Here is a 19,929-nt window from a genome sequence, read left to right as displayed (position 1 = left end):
AATATTGACACATTATAAGTGTTTTGAGGACCTGAGAACATGAGAGAGAAACCATAGGAAACACCGTTTCTTCAGTGGTGGCACAGATGGTTTCTCTCTACCCTGTTCCAGCAATCATTGAGTGTGCATAGGCATATTGGAGCGCACTGTATATTGTGGCGGGAGGAGCCAACGACAGACACAGTGGGCGTGGCGTCAAGCCTCGGAGAGGTTTTTATTAAACAAAATATTAAAATAAAGTGTCCAAAGGGGGAAAAGTGTCCAAAATAAACAGGGATCTGGTGTCCTCGTTGTGCTGCGGGGCTCGTGAAGGAGGGCAGTGTTCAGGAGGGAAGGGTCCAGGTAAGGGGCGGAGTCCGGCGGCCGCACGCGCTCCCGTCTGGAGGTCCCGGGGCGCGGGTGACGGCGGCTTCTGTGGCGGCTTCGTCCAACTCCTTAATCCCCGGGTGCTCGACGGGATTCCACGGGTCGGCGTCCTACCGGGCTGCGGGTCCGGCCGCTCGCGTCTCTGGCGGCGGCGGGTAGTTCCCTCTACGCTCCCTTTCCTGGACCCACGAGGACACCAGCGTGCATGCATGGGGAAGAGACCGGTCTCCCGAGGAGAGGCGCGTTCGGCATTTAACGGCGGCGGTGATGAGGCTCTATTCACGTCAGGTGCGCCTCATCACACGTCGCTAGCCCTGGCTGTTTCAGCGCCCCTCCTCTCTCACACACCCACTCCTGTCGGGAGCCTGGTGAAGGGCGGCGAATATGGGACGGGGTGGTGATGATGGACAGGGGGGAGGCAGCCGACTCGTCACATTCCCCCCCCCAAGCGACATCCCTGTCCTAGGATCGCCGCCCACGCAGGAGTGCTACCTTCCTCAACCAGGCTCCAGCGGTCGGAGTGGGTGGGGCAGGGATTCCTCTCCGGGCAACTCTCCCTCTCGCACCGCGCCGGAACCGGGACAGAGAAACCGGGTATTAGTTGTCAGCCTCAACCAGCCACAGGGTAAATGACCAATAGAAAGAACGTCACTTACCCCTTTGGTGGCTGGGAGGCTGTCCCCGTCGTTCCTCTGTCCCCGTGCGGGTTCCACGGCTTTTTTGCGAGCGAGAGGGGATGACGTCATCAGATGTTGCCCAACTGCGCTGTCTAGGCTCCGCCTGCCCGCATTCTCCACCACTGTGGCAGGAGGAGCCAACGACAGACACAGTGGGCGTGGCGTCAAGCCTCGGAGAGGTTTTTATTAAACAAAATATTAAAATAAAGTGTCCAAAGGGGGAAAAGTGTCCAAAATAAACAGGGATCTGGTGTCCTCGTTGTGCTGCGGGGCTCGTGAAGGAGGGCAGTGTTCAGGAGGGAAGGGTCCAGGTAAGGGGCGGAGTCCGGCGGCCGCACGCGCTCCCGTCTGGAGGTCCCGGGGCGCGGGTGACGGCGGCTTCTGTGGCGGCTTCGTCCAACTCCTTAATCCCCGGGTGCTCGACGGGATTCCACGGGTCGGCGTCCTACCGGGCTGCGGGTCCGGCCGCTCGCGTCTCTGGCGGCGGAGGGTAGTTCCCTCTACGCTCCCTTTCCTGGACCCACGAGGACACCAGCGTGCATGCACGGGGAAGAGACCGGTCTCCCGAGGAGAGGCGCGTTCGGCATTTAACGGCGGCGGTGATGAAGCTCTATTCACGTCAGGTGCGCCTCATCACACGCCGCCAGCCCTGGCTGTTTCAGCGCCCCTCCTCTCTCACACACCCACTCCTGTCGGGAGCCTGGTGAAGGGCGGCGAATATGGGACGGGGTGGTGATGATGGACAGGGGGGAGGCAGCCGACTCGTCACAATATGGAAGAGAGTAGAATCAGTGATATCATAGAATGATAGAGATACAGAGATAGAAAGAGAAAGATTTCCTTGAGAGGAAATGGCTTGAGGGCGATAGAGGGTGCATGCAGTCTGTCAGGCTATTAGTTCTTCATAACTGTCCCACTTTCTGTTTCTCAAGAGACTGTTGCAACCTCAGTCATAGTGTGTGTGTGGGATGGGGGGGTTGCATTGGTGTATATTGAGGGGAGACTAATGAAATGTAAAAATGAAATGAGCCAAAGAGGCAAAGAACAAGAAGAGAGAATTAAGAGATGTAGATTCACAACCTTCCAAAATGTTTTTTTTTTCTTTTCTTTTTTTTTGGTGAAAGACATTAATACTTATATTTAGCAAGGACATATTAAATTGATCAAAAGCAACAGTGAAGGCTTTTATAATATTACAAAAGATTTCTATCTATAAACTTCTTACTTATTGAACTTTCGATCACCAAAGAATGCTGAACAAACAAATTGTGGGCATGTGAAACTGTTATTAACTTTGATAATAAGACATATTTCACCACCAGATCAGCATTAGAATGATTCCAGAAGGTTCATGTGACACTGAATACTGCACTAATTGGTCAATGAAAATTCAGCTTTGAAATAACAGGAATAAATTACTTTTTAAAATATATTCAAATATAAAACAGTTATTTTAAATTCTAATAATATTTCACAATATGTTTGTTTTTAATCAAATAAATGCAGCCTTAATCTTTCAACGGTATTGTTAATGCAGAATAGGAGTATTTTCACTCATGCTATAACATTTTTGGAGATCAATTTTGAAAGCCAATTTATATATATAAAAAAATGCTTGTTAGAAAGTAAGGCATTAGTTTTGATATTGAAGATGGCTTTAAAATAATGGTCCAACCCAACTTAATTAATTTATTCAAATTGTCAACAACAGAAAAATATGTATGCAACAATGTGACTTGTGAAAATAAATCTTAATGTGCTCTCACAAAAACCTAGAAATTGAAATTAAATGAATTTATTTATGAACTAATATGGCTGTTTTGTTCCCCTGGTATAAAAAAAGACTAAGCAAAAATATATTTAAAACACATTTATTTCATACTAAGTATACTTCAAATCTATTGACATATCACTTAAGACTTACTGATTTAAAAATTATAATTGAAGTAGGTCTATTTATTTATTGCACAATCCACATTTCTTAATACTCTGCCTAAAATGTGTTTTAATATCATTATTAATAAGGATTGTATGGTCTCTCTGCAAGGTATTTAAAGTGTACCTGAAGTATACTTGCAATTGTTCCACTTTAGCACAATCAAATATACTTCAGTATATCTTTAGTTGGATCTCAGCACTACTTCCACACAATTAAAGTACAAAATTATTTGTTCCAGTGTAGCAGACTTTAAGTTTACCAGTTTAGAATACCAACACAATTGCAGGGTATTTTTATTAAGCACATAAATATGTAAAATATATATGTAGCATACTTAACACAAAATAAATGTGCATTTACATCAAATACATTTTAGTAGCTATTTTTCTTTTTCACTAGGGTCTCACAACTCATAATGACCTTTATTTCCGTTCCCGGCTTTCGTTAACTAGTTAACTGCATGTGTATGTGGACATGACCCATAATTGCGGGCTTGATCTGCCGGTTTTGTTCCAGTACTATCATATGTGATGTTCAGTACAAAAATGTGTCATCCTTTTTCACCGCTTTAAGCTTAAACAGCCCTCCAAAACACACAGCGCTTTCCTATTACAGACTGCACATCCACAGTCACTACACAGGGAGTTTAGGATGAATTCCACCCACTCACATCCATTTTTTTTGGACATCTAGTAATTGATTGCATCTGTTCGCGAAGTCATACACTGTCCAGATGACGTAGTTTACAGTCAAGCGTACCAACGCTACAACAAATTGAAATGGAAGAATTTATAGACCGAGCCACTTTGAGCCTGTGCAGTGACCTACAGCTTTATTTTAATATCAAAATGAGACCTCTCAATCTTCTCGTTCTATACTATACATTTCCTGCCCTTGTCCTTTTGTTGCCTCTTGTTTTCATTTCGGCAGGGAGCATGGCAGAAAAGAGAGAACACTTCTTTCTGCCAGACACCGTGATATCCTATAAATAGGAATGACACTTTTTTCCTCAGCATTAATGATAAACAGAGAGAGAAAAGGAGGAGAGATGCTGGTAAAAATGGACCCATTTATTTGGGTAAATCCAAGCTGAGTTTGTTTTTTAATTGGTAAGTCCAATTACTTAGCCATACACACACACACACACACCTAAGGTTTTGGCAAAGGAAAGAATATAAGTGTCAGTCAAGAAAGATGTTTCACATCTTCTCTTTTGATTTGATCATGCATTACAGGATCATTATGTGTGGCTGTTTCGTTCTCTCTCTGTTACCCTTTCTCTCATACACACATGCAAGCACACATCTATGCATTCATGCACAAAAACCACACAAGCTCACGCACATTATCACCTGTGGTGGCGATATTCTGTATTCTGTTCCTGACCCGCGCTCTGCCCCGAGATAATGTATTCCACTATTATTATTTTATCTGCTAAAAGGAGAGGACTAAAAATGAGCACTCTATAAATCATTTATGGGAGCAGATCTATTAGAGTGCTACGTGATCTGGCATTATCAAATGGTGCTTTTATCAAAAGTACCCACAACTCCTCTCTGAAATATTAAAAAAGCACTAAGACCTGAAATGTAAAAGTTTTATATTGAAACTAAATTTGTGGACTCACTGGGTGGGGAGGGGACAACTTGTTTTTCTTCTCTTTCTGGAAAAAAATAGTTTCCAATATCTGACTGTTTCTTATTGCTCATTCATGTTTCATAGCTCGGTTGTACATTTCCAAATGTGTGTTTTTAAATAACTGCACAGGGCGAAGGCTGTGGCACAGGTGTGTAGCTGTGTTTGGATAAAGTAAGCCTCTATTTTTGCAACACGCCCTACGCGGTGTAGGATTTATGTTATGCGATTAGGTTTTGAGATGAAATGATAGGTTAGAATTCTAGACGCAGAGAAATTGAGACATATGGACATAGAAAATAAAGCATAACAGGAGGGAAATGTCAGACCATTGATTTATTGTATTATTTTTAACTGAAAAAGATTGTGCAGACCTTTTGGAAATGACCAATTTTAATGGTAGATAAGCGTGTATGTGTGGTGTAAGCTGTTAAATGAAGCATTTTGTCCTGTTTGGGAGTACATGCATAAAAACACCCCTCCAAGAAATAGAATCAAGCATAACATTTTACAATAAAGTTTTTTATGTAAATATTAGGGAATGTATTAAGCACCATGAACAAACAATGAATAGTAGTGTTCTTACTTTTTTTTTTTTTTTGATGTGCAGCAAGTTTAAATGTTGTTTACATTGGACCACAAAACCAGTCATGAGTAGCATGGGTATATTTGTAGCATTAGCCAACAATATATTGTATGGGTCAAAATATATATATTTTTTTAAAGCCAAAAATCATTAGGATATTCAGTAAAGATTATGTTCCATGAAGATATTTTGTAAATTTCCTACCGTAAATATATCAAAACTTAATTTTTGATTTGTAATGTGCATTGCTAATAACTTCATTTGGACAACTTTAAATAGGGTGACCATACGGGCCATTTTTTAGAGTGTACCTCTCTCTCACACACACATTCTCTGCCTTGCTGTAAGATATCCTTGGTAATGATGGCCAATGACAGTCTCTAAATCTTCAGATTAAGCATCAAACATGATTCTGTCTCTCCCAATTGATCACTCCATACTAATCCAGTAATTCCCCTGTCCAGAGCAGGAAAAGAAAGATGGTTAAGTAGAACAGAGGGAGAGAGATAAACACAAGAATTGACGACAGAGGAAAAAGAGGCACACTCAAAGAAAGGAGGAGAATAATAGCAAGGAAAAAGCAGTAAGCAGGCTGAGAACAAAAGAGTGGCTTTTAAGACCCAGCTTCATAAGTGTGCTGAAACAGCATATGTTCCCATTCTTGCTCGCTGCGTTCTCACACCTCCCTGAGAATGTGATCATGTCAGAGAAACATTAAGCTGTATCTCTACAGCCATCATTTCCTTGCCGCATTCATTTTTTCTCCTTTTGTATCCGTCTGGATCGCTCTCTCTCTCTCGTCTTCATAGCATGAGTCGTTAGAGGTGATGACTACTGCCGCCCTGATTAAAACCAGACATCTGTTTTAAGTGTCTTGTAAGCACGGGATCTTGCCCTCGTGATGCAATCAGCTTTACTGCCAAGCACAGATTAAACACTGATCATGGCATGGTGTAGAAAACCGTAAAGCTGGTTTAAGCTTATCCGCTCATATTTTGGAGTGTTGAGGTCTGACACTTACAGTCAGGTGTGATCATCTGGAAATAAACCCCAGCAGGGATCAGGGGATTATTTTGCAATAATGGCCAACTAATTACAAGCCAGGGGCATCATGTACTTTTGTTTTTGGTCCTGGCTCACTAGGTGCCAATTGAAACCTGTCTTTTCATTTTAATTCTACCTCTTCACATTCAAATTTAAAGGGGTCATTTGATGCGATTTCAAGCTTTCCTTTCTCTTTGGCGTGTTACAAGCTGTTCGTTTATAGATGAGATCCCTAACATTGCAAAGACTAAAGTCTCTAACCCAAAGATATATTCTTTATAAAAGTTAAGACTCGTCCACGCGCTCCTAAAACGCCTCATTCAAACACGCCCCCACATGTCTACGTCACGATGTGGAAATATTTGCATAATGCCACCCAAATGTTCATGCAAAAAAAGAAGGCATGGTTTCAGTAACCGCAGTAATGTCAGGGAGACGCTGTGTGTTTCTCTACGAAAGCAAAAGCACTTTATTTGGCCTTCCGAAAGTAGATGGAATTAGAAATCAAAATTTGTTAACAACACAACAGCACAACCCAAATGTTCGAATTTGTGCAACGCATTTTATGGATGACAGTTTCGTGAACCTAGTTGAGTACAAGTCTGTCTATGCACGAAGGCTATTTCTTAAAAAAAAAAAAAAAAGGGTCAATTCCGACTTTGCTATGACAATCTAACGCTTCTGAATCAGCGACTGTAAGTATGTTTTGTTATTAGTTAAAGTATTTGCTATTGACTGTTCAAATGCGGACCTTTTTTGGTCTGATTGAATTTTTCAGTGTGCGGACAAATTCAGCTACCTATTGGACTAAAAACGTCCTTCTTTTTGTTCTACGCACCTGAGAACTTTTTGTTCGTTTTGAGCACACACAATTCCTGCTTCATTCTCTTTTTAGGTTGATATTGGCCATGTTGTATTAATTTGTGGAGTTGTATATGATTTGACATCATTATAATAAGACAAGGGAATGAATAAGTACAACATAGCTACAGTTTAAAAAATTAGGGAACAAATCGTGGCCTGAAATTAATACGTTGTGGGAAGAAATTCTTAATTTGTGGCCATGTTATCTATTTTATTACTTGTTTTTATTTTTTTATTTTTTACGTTGCTTGTTTCTTGTTCTCATTTCATGTGTAGGGCTTTGAACTTGACAGATCACTGTGAATATTAAATTTTGATGGGCATGACACATTTGCCACAAGCATAAATTTAAAAAGTATAGCATACTTTTTTTCCACCCAAATGCCACTTGGTGTGATATGTCTTTCTAATGCAATAAAATAAGTGTAGCAATGTAGGTCAGTTCCATGGCCACTTCTGTTGTAGTCAGTGTAGGATTAAACCAATCAAATGCAGTGAGAGCTTGCGCAACTGTCTGTTAAGTTCCTCCGGCTGACATTATCATGGCAGTTAAATGCACACTGTGTTTGGAGACACATGCATTGACTGTCTCATTGACAGATTGACAGACATATTGATCTCTTAATGACCACTAGTCATCCAAGACCTTAGAGAGGGACACTGCCTGCACTATTATACCTCCCCCAAGTGCATGCATCTTGCTCATTGTGCAAGTGTATGGTAATAGAGACGTCTTGTGTTTCTCTGCTGCCACCCAAGGGTTCTTGTCACTTGTTTAAGTGCTCTGCAGTGAAGCTTTGTAAGACTCCAGTTCCTAGGGAGAGAAGCAGCAGTGCTGTAATCTGTTATCTGTAATCTTGCTGGCAGTAGGCTGATGAAGGCGAAAGTCTGTAGAAATCAGTTTGTAATCCAGTGTTAGAGACATCGGTAAATCAAAATGTCTTTTGATTAGCCATTTTCTTTTGAACTTGAGGTAAAATCTACACACACATTTTCAAGAGGGCATTATGAAAATATTCACATTAACTTTAAAATTAATACATTTTTCAAAAAAAACAAACAAAAAAAAATACAGTGGCTCAAAAATACTGAAAGTCTGAATGTCACAGCATTAGATTAAATATGAAATCAAGTGGCATCTGCTAAACAAATTATGTCAGAATAATGTTTTTCTGAGCCATTTTTAAACACTTTTATTTAAACCAAGGGATTAATTTGAGAACCCAAGTTTTACTAATTTCAAGTCTTAGTTATAAATAATGTTTTTTTTTTTTATTGATTTTGTTATTTTGTTTTGAAATCATGTTGTATTAGGAATAAAAAGGATTTACAAGTGAATGCAATATGTAAGCGGGATTCTCACAATTCTGGAGACTGATTACTGGTCTACAATAACTGTGACAATAAGTAGCATAGACAGTTGGAAGTGTGAGGAATTCAAGATGAACAAATAGTTCCAACTGATAAAAAAAATGACTCTATTTCCCTCCCTCTTACTGACAGCCCAATAAGAACAGAGCCCATATTTCAGTTATTTTTATTAAAGGCGGGTGAATCTCTAGGCTAAATGTAAGACCAGGAAAATTCTCTAAAGTTCAGTTTTATTGGACACAGCTATTAATGAAAACTAAATAATAATTCACCTTACACAAATTATAATTTTAACCGTGAAGTTATGACTTGGGTCTTCTGAATATTTAATGAATTGAATAAACTCAGAACTTTAATAATGCAGGCTTAATTTTTCATTTTTATTCTCAGAGGAATGTAAAAACCATAACCCAAGTGACACATCAAATGTCAAGTAGCACTTGAGGAACTGAACTGCGATAAGAAAGCACAACAGTGCCCGCCTTGAGCGAGGACAAATCATTTTCATATTTTTTTTTTTTCATATGCAAGAAAATGATATTGATTTTAGAAAGGCTCTGTACTGAAGAACCACACAGAGTAGACGCCACTACAGTGATGCCCTCAGCTGCTATAATCCTTTGGTGGGGACTTTAATTAAAAGAGAATTTTTAATTAGTCTAGTCGGCAGCGACTGACATTTTGGGTGCATTTTGTCAATTTCGGTGAAATGGCACGGTCATGACACAAAGACCACAGGGTGAGATTCACAGATCACTGCACTGTAAGAGTTTCGGATCAATTACTGTAAACACCAGGGTGTCAGGAGGCTAATATTATATGAGGTGACATCAAGTCTTTTAATTGTATGAATGACATGAAGCAGCTCATTGAGCCTTCCTGTTACTTTTCCCCCCGCCTGAATAATAGATAGAGACTACAAACTAACATTTTCTAGAGTGAATTATTATTAATAGCTTTGTGCGAAATTACATTCTTATTTATGCTCCTATACATTTACAGGATCCACTCTTCTCTAAAAACATCATTTTAAATCATTTTCAGCTGTTTTGTGCATATTACTGTTAATACAAATCGTTCAAGCTCCAAAAAGGATAAAAAGTCATTCATATAACACAAGTGGTGCATTCTTCATGATGAACAGAATGAAATTTACATAGACTACATCAAATATGACAACACAAACCGCAAAGTATTGGCAAACATCTTTTCTCACATGATCAAGCATGGTGACATTTGAGGTTTATGTGGCCATATTTGATAAAGTTTAATTGTTTAATTTTAAATTGAGAGTGAATTACATTTTGACCTGTTCATATTCTTAGTGATTGTGTCGCTGTAGAAGATTTTATACCAGTACCACTCAAGCCTTTTGGAATTCATTTGAACTTTATATCTTTTTTTGGAGCTTGAAAGTTTGGATTTGGAAAGTAACCATAAACATTTTAGGTAAAAGTGTTACATTACAAATAAAAGCTGTTGTTCTTTTACCTGCATTTGTTGGAGAGATATTACTTAATTCCTGAAAGCTGTTAGGTGACAGGGATAGTGAGAAAGGGTCGACCGATTCTGATTTCACCTTTAGTACTCATACTCCCTCTCTCTCTCTCTCTCTCTCTCTCTCTCTCTCTGTCTGATTCTCTGCCTCTGCTGACACTGTTGTTAGACAGTGATGGCCAATGCCCCTTTGACCTTCACTACTTGCCTGCCTTAAATCTGTGGAAAAAGGCAAGATAACACCCAGGCATGATTGTATATGTGTGTAGATGCATGTGTAATTTCAACCTTGACAGTGGTGTCTGCCTCAGTTCTGTGCAGGCAGGTTTGATCTCCCAGGACCCTCTAGGGCAGCTACAGAGTGGGAGTGATGCGGGAGAGAGCGAAACCTTTAAGATGACTGACAGCTGACATCCTGTACTGGATCGACCTCTTTCCCTCCCCGTCTCACTTCTCTTCCAAATTTCAACAGAAAACAAAATCCACCTGCTTATGAATTCGACCGATCATACATTTTACTCTGATAGGAGAAATGAAATGCGTTAGACGCAGTGTGTTTTACAGATATTCAGTGATGTGGTTGCCATATGCATCCATATTTGACATCACTCCACAGAATCTGTTTTTCAGACTTCTACAAAGTAATTAATGCAGAGTACACTGCAAATTAGTTGGTAAAAGGCTTCAAACTTCTTCACACATCAATCAAATTAAAGTAATTATCAGTTTTGCAAACATGCCATTTACCCAGAGGGATTAAAGATAACGCAGAAGAACAAACACAGACCCCTGAGTGTTGTTTCTGATTACCATATTGCACTGAATGCCCTTCTGTGCCATAACAAAACACACATAAAATCTCACACAGCCACAATCAAAGCCAGTGTCAGCGATTTTAACAGACTCATTATGGGCTGGCACATTTGAACTCTTTTATTCTGTGCACGTCCTCTATTGCTCTTTCTTAAGACACATTGTCTTTATAGTCATTCTTGCTTAAAGTTTAACTTTAATTCAACTGACCTACTTCTATGCTTGTTGTATACTGGCAAAATGAACTTCACCGTAAACATGTTTTTATCCTTCAACAACCTTTAAACCAGATTCGTGGGTTTGTGTTAATGATTTTAGGGGTTTATTAGGGGATAGAGTTGTAAACTAGGATTGTTTAGTGGATTGCTTTGTTCCAATATAAGATGTCGATTGTTCAAGTTGCTGTTTTTAGTTTACTTCGTGATTTTTACACAAATTTGTGAGTTCATGCTCAAGTGCTGCTGTCATAAGGCAAAAGGGAGACAGGCGAATTACTGAGAAATTCTGACATTCCTGTTCTTTTTTTAAATTCACTTTTTATTCAAAGTGACACAAACTGGTTATATAGTTTAAAAAATAAAATAATAAATGCAGAATAGAAGTGAACTCAAATTTGTGCATGGCTCTGTACAAATAGATTATGAGCTCTGTAAGTTATACACTTTTGAGTAAGTCTTGTCTAGCTCAAGATATCATACTTCAGGAAATCATACTCCATTAAATTATATTATCCTTAAGACAACAATTCTGAGCTCTTCCATCATTATGTTTGTTCAGGTTACATATCAGTCTCTGCTGATAGAGTTACTCTGAGGAAGAGCCCTAAAATCATACATACATTCACCCTACTTTATTGAAAAGCACATGAGCTCACACACATACATCATAAGTCCTATTCAGACGGTAATCATTTCTCATGTGGACAAATGCAATTGCATGGCACCTCACTGATAAAACTCATGGATTCGAATGGTGATTTATTCACATTGGAGAAGCAAGTTATGAGATTCTTCGAACCTTAGAATGCACTGCTCATGTGACCAGTCGCATGGTTGTCTGCTGTAAATGAATGTCATATGCTTGGAATAATAAGAATAGATTCATATTTAATAATATCAGATTTATTATTTGATTATTTAAATCTCCTGTTTAAAATAGGAAAATATATGCATTATAGTTGAAATGGTTTTCTGTCTTGCATTTTATCTCTCAAAATGATGAATGTCATAAAAAATGTGGAGACTAGTAGAAATAAGTTAATGCAACTTATTTACATAAGGCAAATGTAAAGCTGCTTGGTTTATATTTTTATGTATGTAATTGTAAGCCTATATAATACATATTTTAAAATTGTGGTGGAGCAGTTCTGAAATATTGCTCTTGTAAATACTTTCCAGCATTTCAGTTTTTTTTTTTTTTTTTCTCTAATAAATATGCATTCAAATTACAGCGAAGTGCAACAGTTACCCTATCGTGTTCATAAGTGGTCAAAAAGCATTTATACACTGAATTTTGGATCGATGTCTTCTTGTAAATTCAGAGATGTGGATTCGGACGTTAAATTACCACATGACCTTGGTGTAAAAAAAAACAGACATTTTAAATTCGGACGGCAATAAAATCACAGACTAACCCCTTTAAAAATCTCTTATGTCTCGGTGAATCAAGCTATACAGCAGAACAAAACAGAACATTGTCCTGTTTTCAGACGTTAATTCATTTAACAAGAAAACAACAACAACTTAATATCTACTAACATGCAATCCACTAACAAGGTGTTGACACAAATTTGTGGTTAATCAATATTCTGTTTCTGCTTTTTGTCAGGTAATCCAGCGGAGGGAGGATGGGTCTGTGAACTTCTTCAGGGAGTGGGACTCCTACAGGGAAGGATTTGGCAAAATCAATGGAGAGTACTGGCTTGGTAAGTTGTGTGTTTGTGTTTTTGACTGAGAGGAAGCCTGTGAGCATAAATGGTGATTTTTAAAATGATCTGTGTGAAAACCTGCCAACACCTGTGCACCCTCCCAATCCCAGACACCCAGACAATTACACCCTTTCCTAGGTGTTTCTACACATCTGTCTACATTCTTGTCTTGACAGACTTTGATTTTATATTTTTTAGAAGTCCAGTTATAGGAATTTCTTTGAATTTTAAATTATTTTATTTTGACTTTTTTTGCATATTGCTAAATATTTATTCTGTTTACTAACTCATTTCAAAGTAATTTCCGTATGGTGCATCCTGCAGACCTTTTCGACCTACAGTTAACAGTACACATCACAGATCTGTCAGGGTTCATTTTGCTAAAACAGCTGATTGTGCATAATCTCTTAAATGCATTTATTTGTTGGTCCAACCTTGAAACCGAAAGGCACTGAACTAGAGTGCTAAACATTCATCTCCACATGATCAGTGGATGTGCAGCAGCAACTCATTCCCTCTGCTTTTCTTCCACTCCATGTAGCAAGTGGGAATCAAATCAACAAGAAAGTCCAAATTACCGCGTTTACCAGTTTTGCGAGCCAAAATGGTTTTTGACAGCCAAAGCGCTATAATCAAGCTCTTACCTCAGAGAGGTTTAAACTAGAATCGTTATTGTGTGTGTTGGTCTATGTGAGTGTTTTTGTTCCTCTGTTTGCTTAATGAGATGAGCAGTGGCGATTGGCTTGTTGTTCTCTGCTAAGATCCAGAGAGAGAGAGAGCGGATGTACAGGGAATTTAAAGGACGTAACTCTCTCTCTCTCACACACACACACACACACAGTGTGTGAAGTCATAAATTGGCGCAACGGATGCAGGATGACAGATGGATGTGGCACCAGTCAGACCCATGGGAACGTGGATGAAGATACAGTTGTTTCTAATGCTGCCACCCCTCCTCTGCTGGTGTGGCCAAGTGAGGCACTTGCGCTCCAGGGCATACTTATAAATGGAAATAGATTCTCATTGTGTTAAGTAGATTATCATCAAAGAGACATACAGTTTGGTTTAGTCAAGTGTGAACTTACAGATCCTGTTTCTCTGCACAACATCTTTGTTAGTTGCATTGCAGATGGCAGTCAATGCAGTTTCTATAGTGTCCTGTTCTGCTTATTCCCCACAGGCCAAGAGAGGGACAAGAGTAGCAAGCCATATAATAGTGTCCATAGTGGTCGTGTAAAGCTTCTCGCACTCGTGGACATTGTTTACCTTTGAGATTTAGATAAAGCTTACATCATGTTTCTTTTAACCAGTCAAATTCCCTCATGACTCAATTTTTCTTCCTTATCCTTGACCCTCCATGTCATTACATCCACTGAAGGTGATGGCAGAGACTGTTCTTGTTGGGTGAAATAGGGCTAGTTTTATGATATACAGTGGTTGAATTTTGAAAAAATAGAGTTTCCCCTTCCATTTTCGTCTTGGAGCTGCAATCTGTGCCAAAGTAGAAAACTGCTTGAGCTCAAAAGTACAGGTCTATCAATATTTTAGAAGTTGACATTTACTGTGTTAAATGTCTACCGCTTGTTTCTTAGCAGTACCTCCATTGCACTGATTTTATGCACTGATTAGAAGTAGGGGTCATAGACCTCCTTTCTTGTACCTGCATTATGTTATCAGACCATCATTAATTAGATTTACTTTAAAAGTCAGAATTTGTTTAAACCTGCACGTTAAAGATCTTCAAACGATAAGCACAAAGCCAGACAGCATCGTACTCAACAAAGGACAGGCGGCAAGGATTGTGAAGTCATTCTTTTCTCTATCATTTTTGTAGTTCATCTGATATGGTCAATAGAAATGTGTGAGAAAAAGATGCCATGAAAGTGGTCGTCAAATCAAAGAAAAATATGAGTTTTTCTTTGTTTTTGTTTTTTGTGTACCCAGTGAGTCGTAGAAAGAGCATAGAAAAACAATTTGCACATTGAGGAAGTATTTACTGGTGTAATGTACACATGCACAGAGTTTCACATATTCGTTCAAACAATGTCTGCCAGTTAATACGTACAGTTAAATGGCCAGTAGGAAGGTCATTTGTTGAAAAATCCCTTGATGTGGGAGATCAAGGCGAGATCTTATCACGGTTAAAGATGTACATTCCATAAATCAAGAAATATTCTCCTCTTAATGTTTTTTCGCAGCCAGAATTCAGCTGTGATAAGTCAATTATTACAGAAATGTCAATGTGTGTGTGTGTGTGTGTGTGTTTAACAGCATAAAGAAACCAATAAATAAATACACACCCCATTTTCAGGATACTGTATTTTAAAGGTAATTTTGTAAAATCCATATAAGCTTTACAGATCTTTATTGGATTAAAAAATGCATCTGTTGAACAGTCCTTAAGACACTTATGGTTTACAGTTGGTAGGCGATTAAATTCACAGTTAAAATAACTTAGGAAATTAAAAATGTTTTTATTGACTCTGAAAAACACCAGAAAATAGATGCCTAGGCATCCTGCTCACCTGTGTGTACAGTGTATGCCATAGTCCTACTAGAAGGAGTCACAAGGACTGCAGATGTGGCTAGACCAATAAAGTGCAATGTACATTTTTTTTTTCAATGTCTAAAATATAAGAGGCCTAACGCCGGTTTCACACTGCAAGCGTAAGCAGGGCGTAAGCAGCGCGCATTTTTTTCGGCGCCCATGTTAACGGATGAGAGCGTTCACACAGCACGCAGGGGCGGCGCGGCAGCGCGTAGCAGGAGCAGAGCAGGAGCGGCAGTGCCGCGATCGTTTCGGCGCCGAGTCTATTTTTGCTGTGCTGCTTACGCTCAATTAAAGTGACAAAGCATTGATTATGGACAAAATACAAACGATAAAGTGAAATTGTTCCCCAGAATGTAAATTAATGACATCTACTATGTTGTAAATAGAGTATAAACTTCAGTAAAAAAAATAATAATAATAATAATACTATAGGCCTATATTACAAAAAACTAAATAAAATAAAGTTTTTGCTCTAATCACTAACATTAGTTTAAATAATTTATACTGTTATTTCTGCTTAAGTCACTGGTTAATTGTATTAATTATGTTAGCCTATATGTGTTATAACTATATAGTAAGTTGCCGTAAGAACAGGTGTCATGTTGACATCATGATGACGGTACTAGTGCTAATGCAAAGAAGACAATCATGGACGACACTCGTCTAATCGTGGAGGTTGAGAAGCATACAGTTATTTATGATCCTCATAATTTACTAAAGACTTGCAGGCGAAGGAAAAAGCATGGAAGGAAGTTGCATCAGCACTCGGTGCAGAAAGTAATAACCTTTCTTACTTTTTTGTTTTCAATTTTTAGCATGCCCACATACGAACAAATTAATAGCTAATTAACTAAATACAATAGACAGAATAAGGTCACACATGCTACATACATCTACGCTGTAGACTACTGTATGTCTATTTTAGACTTAATTCTCGATAAATTGATCATTAAAAAACGTGTCTATTAAGAAGTTTAAGGTTACTTATTACAGACATTTTTTGGATTTTCTATGTTTTTGATGGGTAATGTATGTAAATTTTCTGTTTATAAGATAGATAAAAACTACAAATGATTTTCTTAAATTTTTTTTTTTGTAATGAAATAGGTAATTTATACCATAATTCATATATCAAAATATTAGCATTTAAATTATTCTACACACATATAAAATATGTAAAAGCAATTACTGTGCAAAGTTAATGACAACCTCAAAAGCACTGTCAATACTACAATGTAATGTTCAGGATAAAGCATTGTGTTGGCCTCAGCCATGCAAATCCAATCAGTACAGTTTCTGAAGTATTACAATCAGTTAAGAAACAACACTGATGAAATAAAACATTTATTTAAAAATGGATACTTTTCACACAATAATCACACATATATAAGAAATAAGAAATATGAGATATACATATAAAATTAAGTGTTTCAACTTTCAAGTTGAGGAGGAAGGTAGGCTATTCTTCCTTCATCTTACATTGTGTGTAAACTGCATAGAGTGTACCCAAAGTCTGCGTCTCATCCTTTTTCGTAGTCTTCTTAACAACATATATAGCGCGATTGCCTTCCTTCTGTCAACAACTCTCACTACACGCAAACAAAGCATAAAAGAAAATTGAAAACAAACTTATATTTCGTAATTTATTAAAAAAATAAGCTTCTTGACACGTTTTCCCGCTGTAATGTATTTTAAATAGAAATAAAACAAAGCTAACTTATTACCCATTATTGAGAAATCTGTACAAAATCCGCGGTTCAGGTGCGCGCTGCAAACGCTGCCGGTGTGAATGCAAAAGGGATACGCGCTGCTTCTGCTCTGCTTCCGTCCTGCTTGCGCGCTGCGTACGCCCTGCTTACGCTTGCAGTGTGAAACCGGCGTAAGACTGTGCTACAGCGAGACTGGAACGACAGCTGATCGTCCTCGCGGTATTAAACCATGTATACCTGTGCCCCCCCCAGATGTGTCCGGGAAGTTGCAACAAGTGCCTTAGTGGGAGAGGAAAGTGGCATCTCACAGCAAGAACTGTCAAATCTGGTTCAGTCTATGAGGATGACATGCACTGTATGTAAAGCAGCTGGTGGACAATGTTTGATATTGACCCAAGAGAGAGTTAAACAGCTGATAAAAACATCACAATTATCCACACACTTGTTTTTTACAAACACACAGCTTTTCGCTTCACAGTTTTGTTAAAAACCAAAAGTGTTGATTGATGGAATGGAGACTGGAGTAGATTATTGTAATGTTTTTTTTTGTTTGGTTTTTTTTATCAGTTGTTGGACTCTCAATATAATACTTGCCAGTGATGGCAAACTGTAGTAATCTCTACTAAACTGCTGCAGCTCCAGCAGCTTTGTATTGCAGTGTGTAGGTGGTTCACAGTGTGTGTGAGTGAGAGGGAGTTTCAAACCTTCAGTTCAGGAAAAATCAGGAATCTAATATTGTCTAAACTACACAACATTATAGCAATCTGAATCAGGGAATTTACACCTTTAAATGATTTAAACCATTCCAGCACAAGAAGAAGCAAAAGAGAACATGTACACATATAAGATCTACACATAAAATTATGTCAGAATATCCATCTCGACAATCATTTGGTTGTGTCTTAGGTGAACAAAAACAGTTGAGAAAGAAATCTCATGTGTATTATTATATTAGATCCATGCATCAGGTCTTAAAAGGGACAGCAGTTTTATAAATAACTGCTGCTGTCTGTGTCATTAATGTTAATCAAACAACAAAACTCAGCTTTAACAAAGATTAATCTACATTTCATTTATACAGTGAACACTACACAGTGTTATTTTACACTTAATTATTACATTTCTATACCTTAATATTATGTACAGTTTGACATTATTTTATTTTGTAACTATTTAGGCTGTCTCTGCTTGTAATTTGTGTATTTGTTTTTTGCTTTTAATCATGTTTGAACTTTCTTAGTTAGGCTAGTAGTTTTTGCTGTGGTATTGAAGAAGTACTTAAAGTGTGCTTTAGGTAATAAATGGAAAGCAAAGTCACATTAATATGATTTTTTTCTTGCTGATCTGAAAAGGATCCAATCCGTAACTCAAAAACCACTTGAACCATTAATATTATATATACAGAATTGTGACGACAAACAGAGAGAGGGTGCGACATTGGCCATGACACAGGCCTAATTCAGACTTGCGTCCCTGCAAACACAAATGCTTTTATGTGTGGGGAATATGTGCTCTACCCACTGTGTCCTGGTGCTGACAAATAGATCCTATTGGTTACAAGAATCAGCTTGAAACACTGTTTTGTGCACAGTTAAGGTGAGCTCTGTCATTGATAACATTATCTAGGGACATTGTCTTATTCAATCTAAAAATGGTTTCATGAGATAGAAAAAAAAAAACTGTTAAAGTGACTCCGATGTCACTGGGGAGCTCATTCGCGTTTCACATGAAAGATAAGACAGAGGAGATGAGAGATCATTATCATGTCCTATTTAGACACATTCGCTTCCTTTTTTCTATTTCACTCGGTGTTCTCTTTCTGTCTCTTTCAGCAGTTTCTCTTTTATTTCTTTCCTTCTTTCTGGTTGTAAATTCTCACACTCCCCAATCAATTATAGCACTATGAATTATGGCTCCCTAACAAAGAGCATCCATTTTCTGTGTGGAGTCACAAGTGCCCCCTCCATAATTCTTTCTCACACAGACACACACAAACCTGAGCACGCCAACGAGTGCACTTCCCATAATGCACCAACTCATGCTGACAATGGGTGTCACTGGGTTTTAATATTGCTAAGAAATATGATACGCATAAAAAGTAAGAAGAGAATGAAGGGAAGAGAGGGAGGATGTTGAGATGATAGATGTCTTAAGTGAGTGAGCGAGTGCATTAGTGTCGATCCAGTGTCACAGAGGTGAAAGTGAGCTGAAGCATACATGCGTGGTGTTTGTAAGTACTGTTGTGTTTGTAAGTACTGTACCTCATTGAGACCTCAGCATTATGAAAAGATTTATCTTAATCCACTCGACCCAAGCTGTGTGGACTCACAGATGACATTGCATTTGTAGTTACTTGTACATCATCTCTGTCCATTTTAAACACTTTTTTCCCCTTCAAATCCCCAACCCCTTCTCATTATGCTGCTCTCTCTCTCTTTCTCTCCTTAATAGCCTCCATTAGTGTACTAATCATCTCTGTTAATCATCTTGTTTTGCTCTTGGATCACTCTCGGTGGAAATCAGCACATTTTTGTCATGTTTTCAGCACTGATTGTGGGAGAAAATCAGCACAATTCTGCAAAAAAATATTTAAATATGCTAAAATATTTTAAATAGAGCTTAGAGTACTACAAGCTATCGGTAACTGAAAGCATTGTTAAATTAGTCTGAATGTTATTTAAACAATATCAATGATGGAAAAAATACACGTGAAACCGGCTAAAGCTGATTTACAGACCTTTTTTTTTTGCCTGGTTTTAGAGCTGTTTTGGGCACTTGTCAGACTAACTAAAGACCAGTGTAAAAAAGCCCATGTTCAGTTCATATTCTTTATATTAAAGGGGCTGTACAGCGTTCGGATTGGTCATTTATTTTAGTTGAGTAGGCGTGGTTTATTCAGAGATCGCGCGAGAGCATCGGAAGTGAAATGGCTGAAATGTCCCGCTGTCTC

The 19,929-nt window shown here is 38.5% G+C and overlaps 1 protein-coding gene across 1 annotated transcript in view; it reads left to right on the top strand.

The window, feature by feature from the left end:
- Positions 1–19,929, top strand: part of LOC306869706 (fibrinogen C domain-containing protein 1-like) — a 79,356-nt gene that overhangs the window by 19,372 nt on the left and 40,055 nt on the right. Inside the window, exon 6 of the mRNA XM_079416583.1 lies at positions 12,620–12,716. Within this exon, the coding sequence (XP_079272709.1) occupies positions 12,620–12,716 (97 nt within the window). The remainder of the gene's footprint in view (positions 1–12,619; positions 12,717–19,929) is intronic.

Source organism: Barbus barbus, assembly GCF_936440315.1.
Source record: "Barbus barbus genome assembly, chromosome: 5".
NCBI classification, from domain to species: domain Eukaryota; kingdom Metazoa; phylum Chordata; class Actinopteri; order Cypriniformes; family Cyprinidae; genus Barbus; species Barbus barbus.
This window is presented reverse-complemented; position numbering and strand designations above follow the sequence as displayed.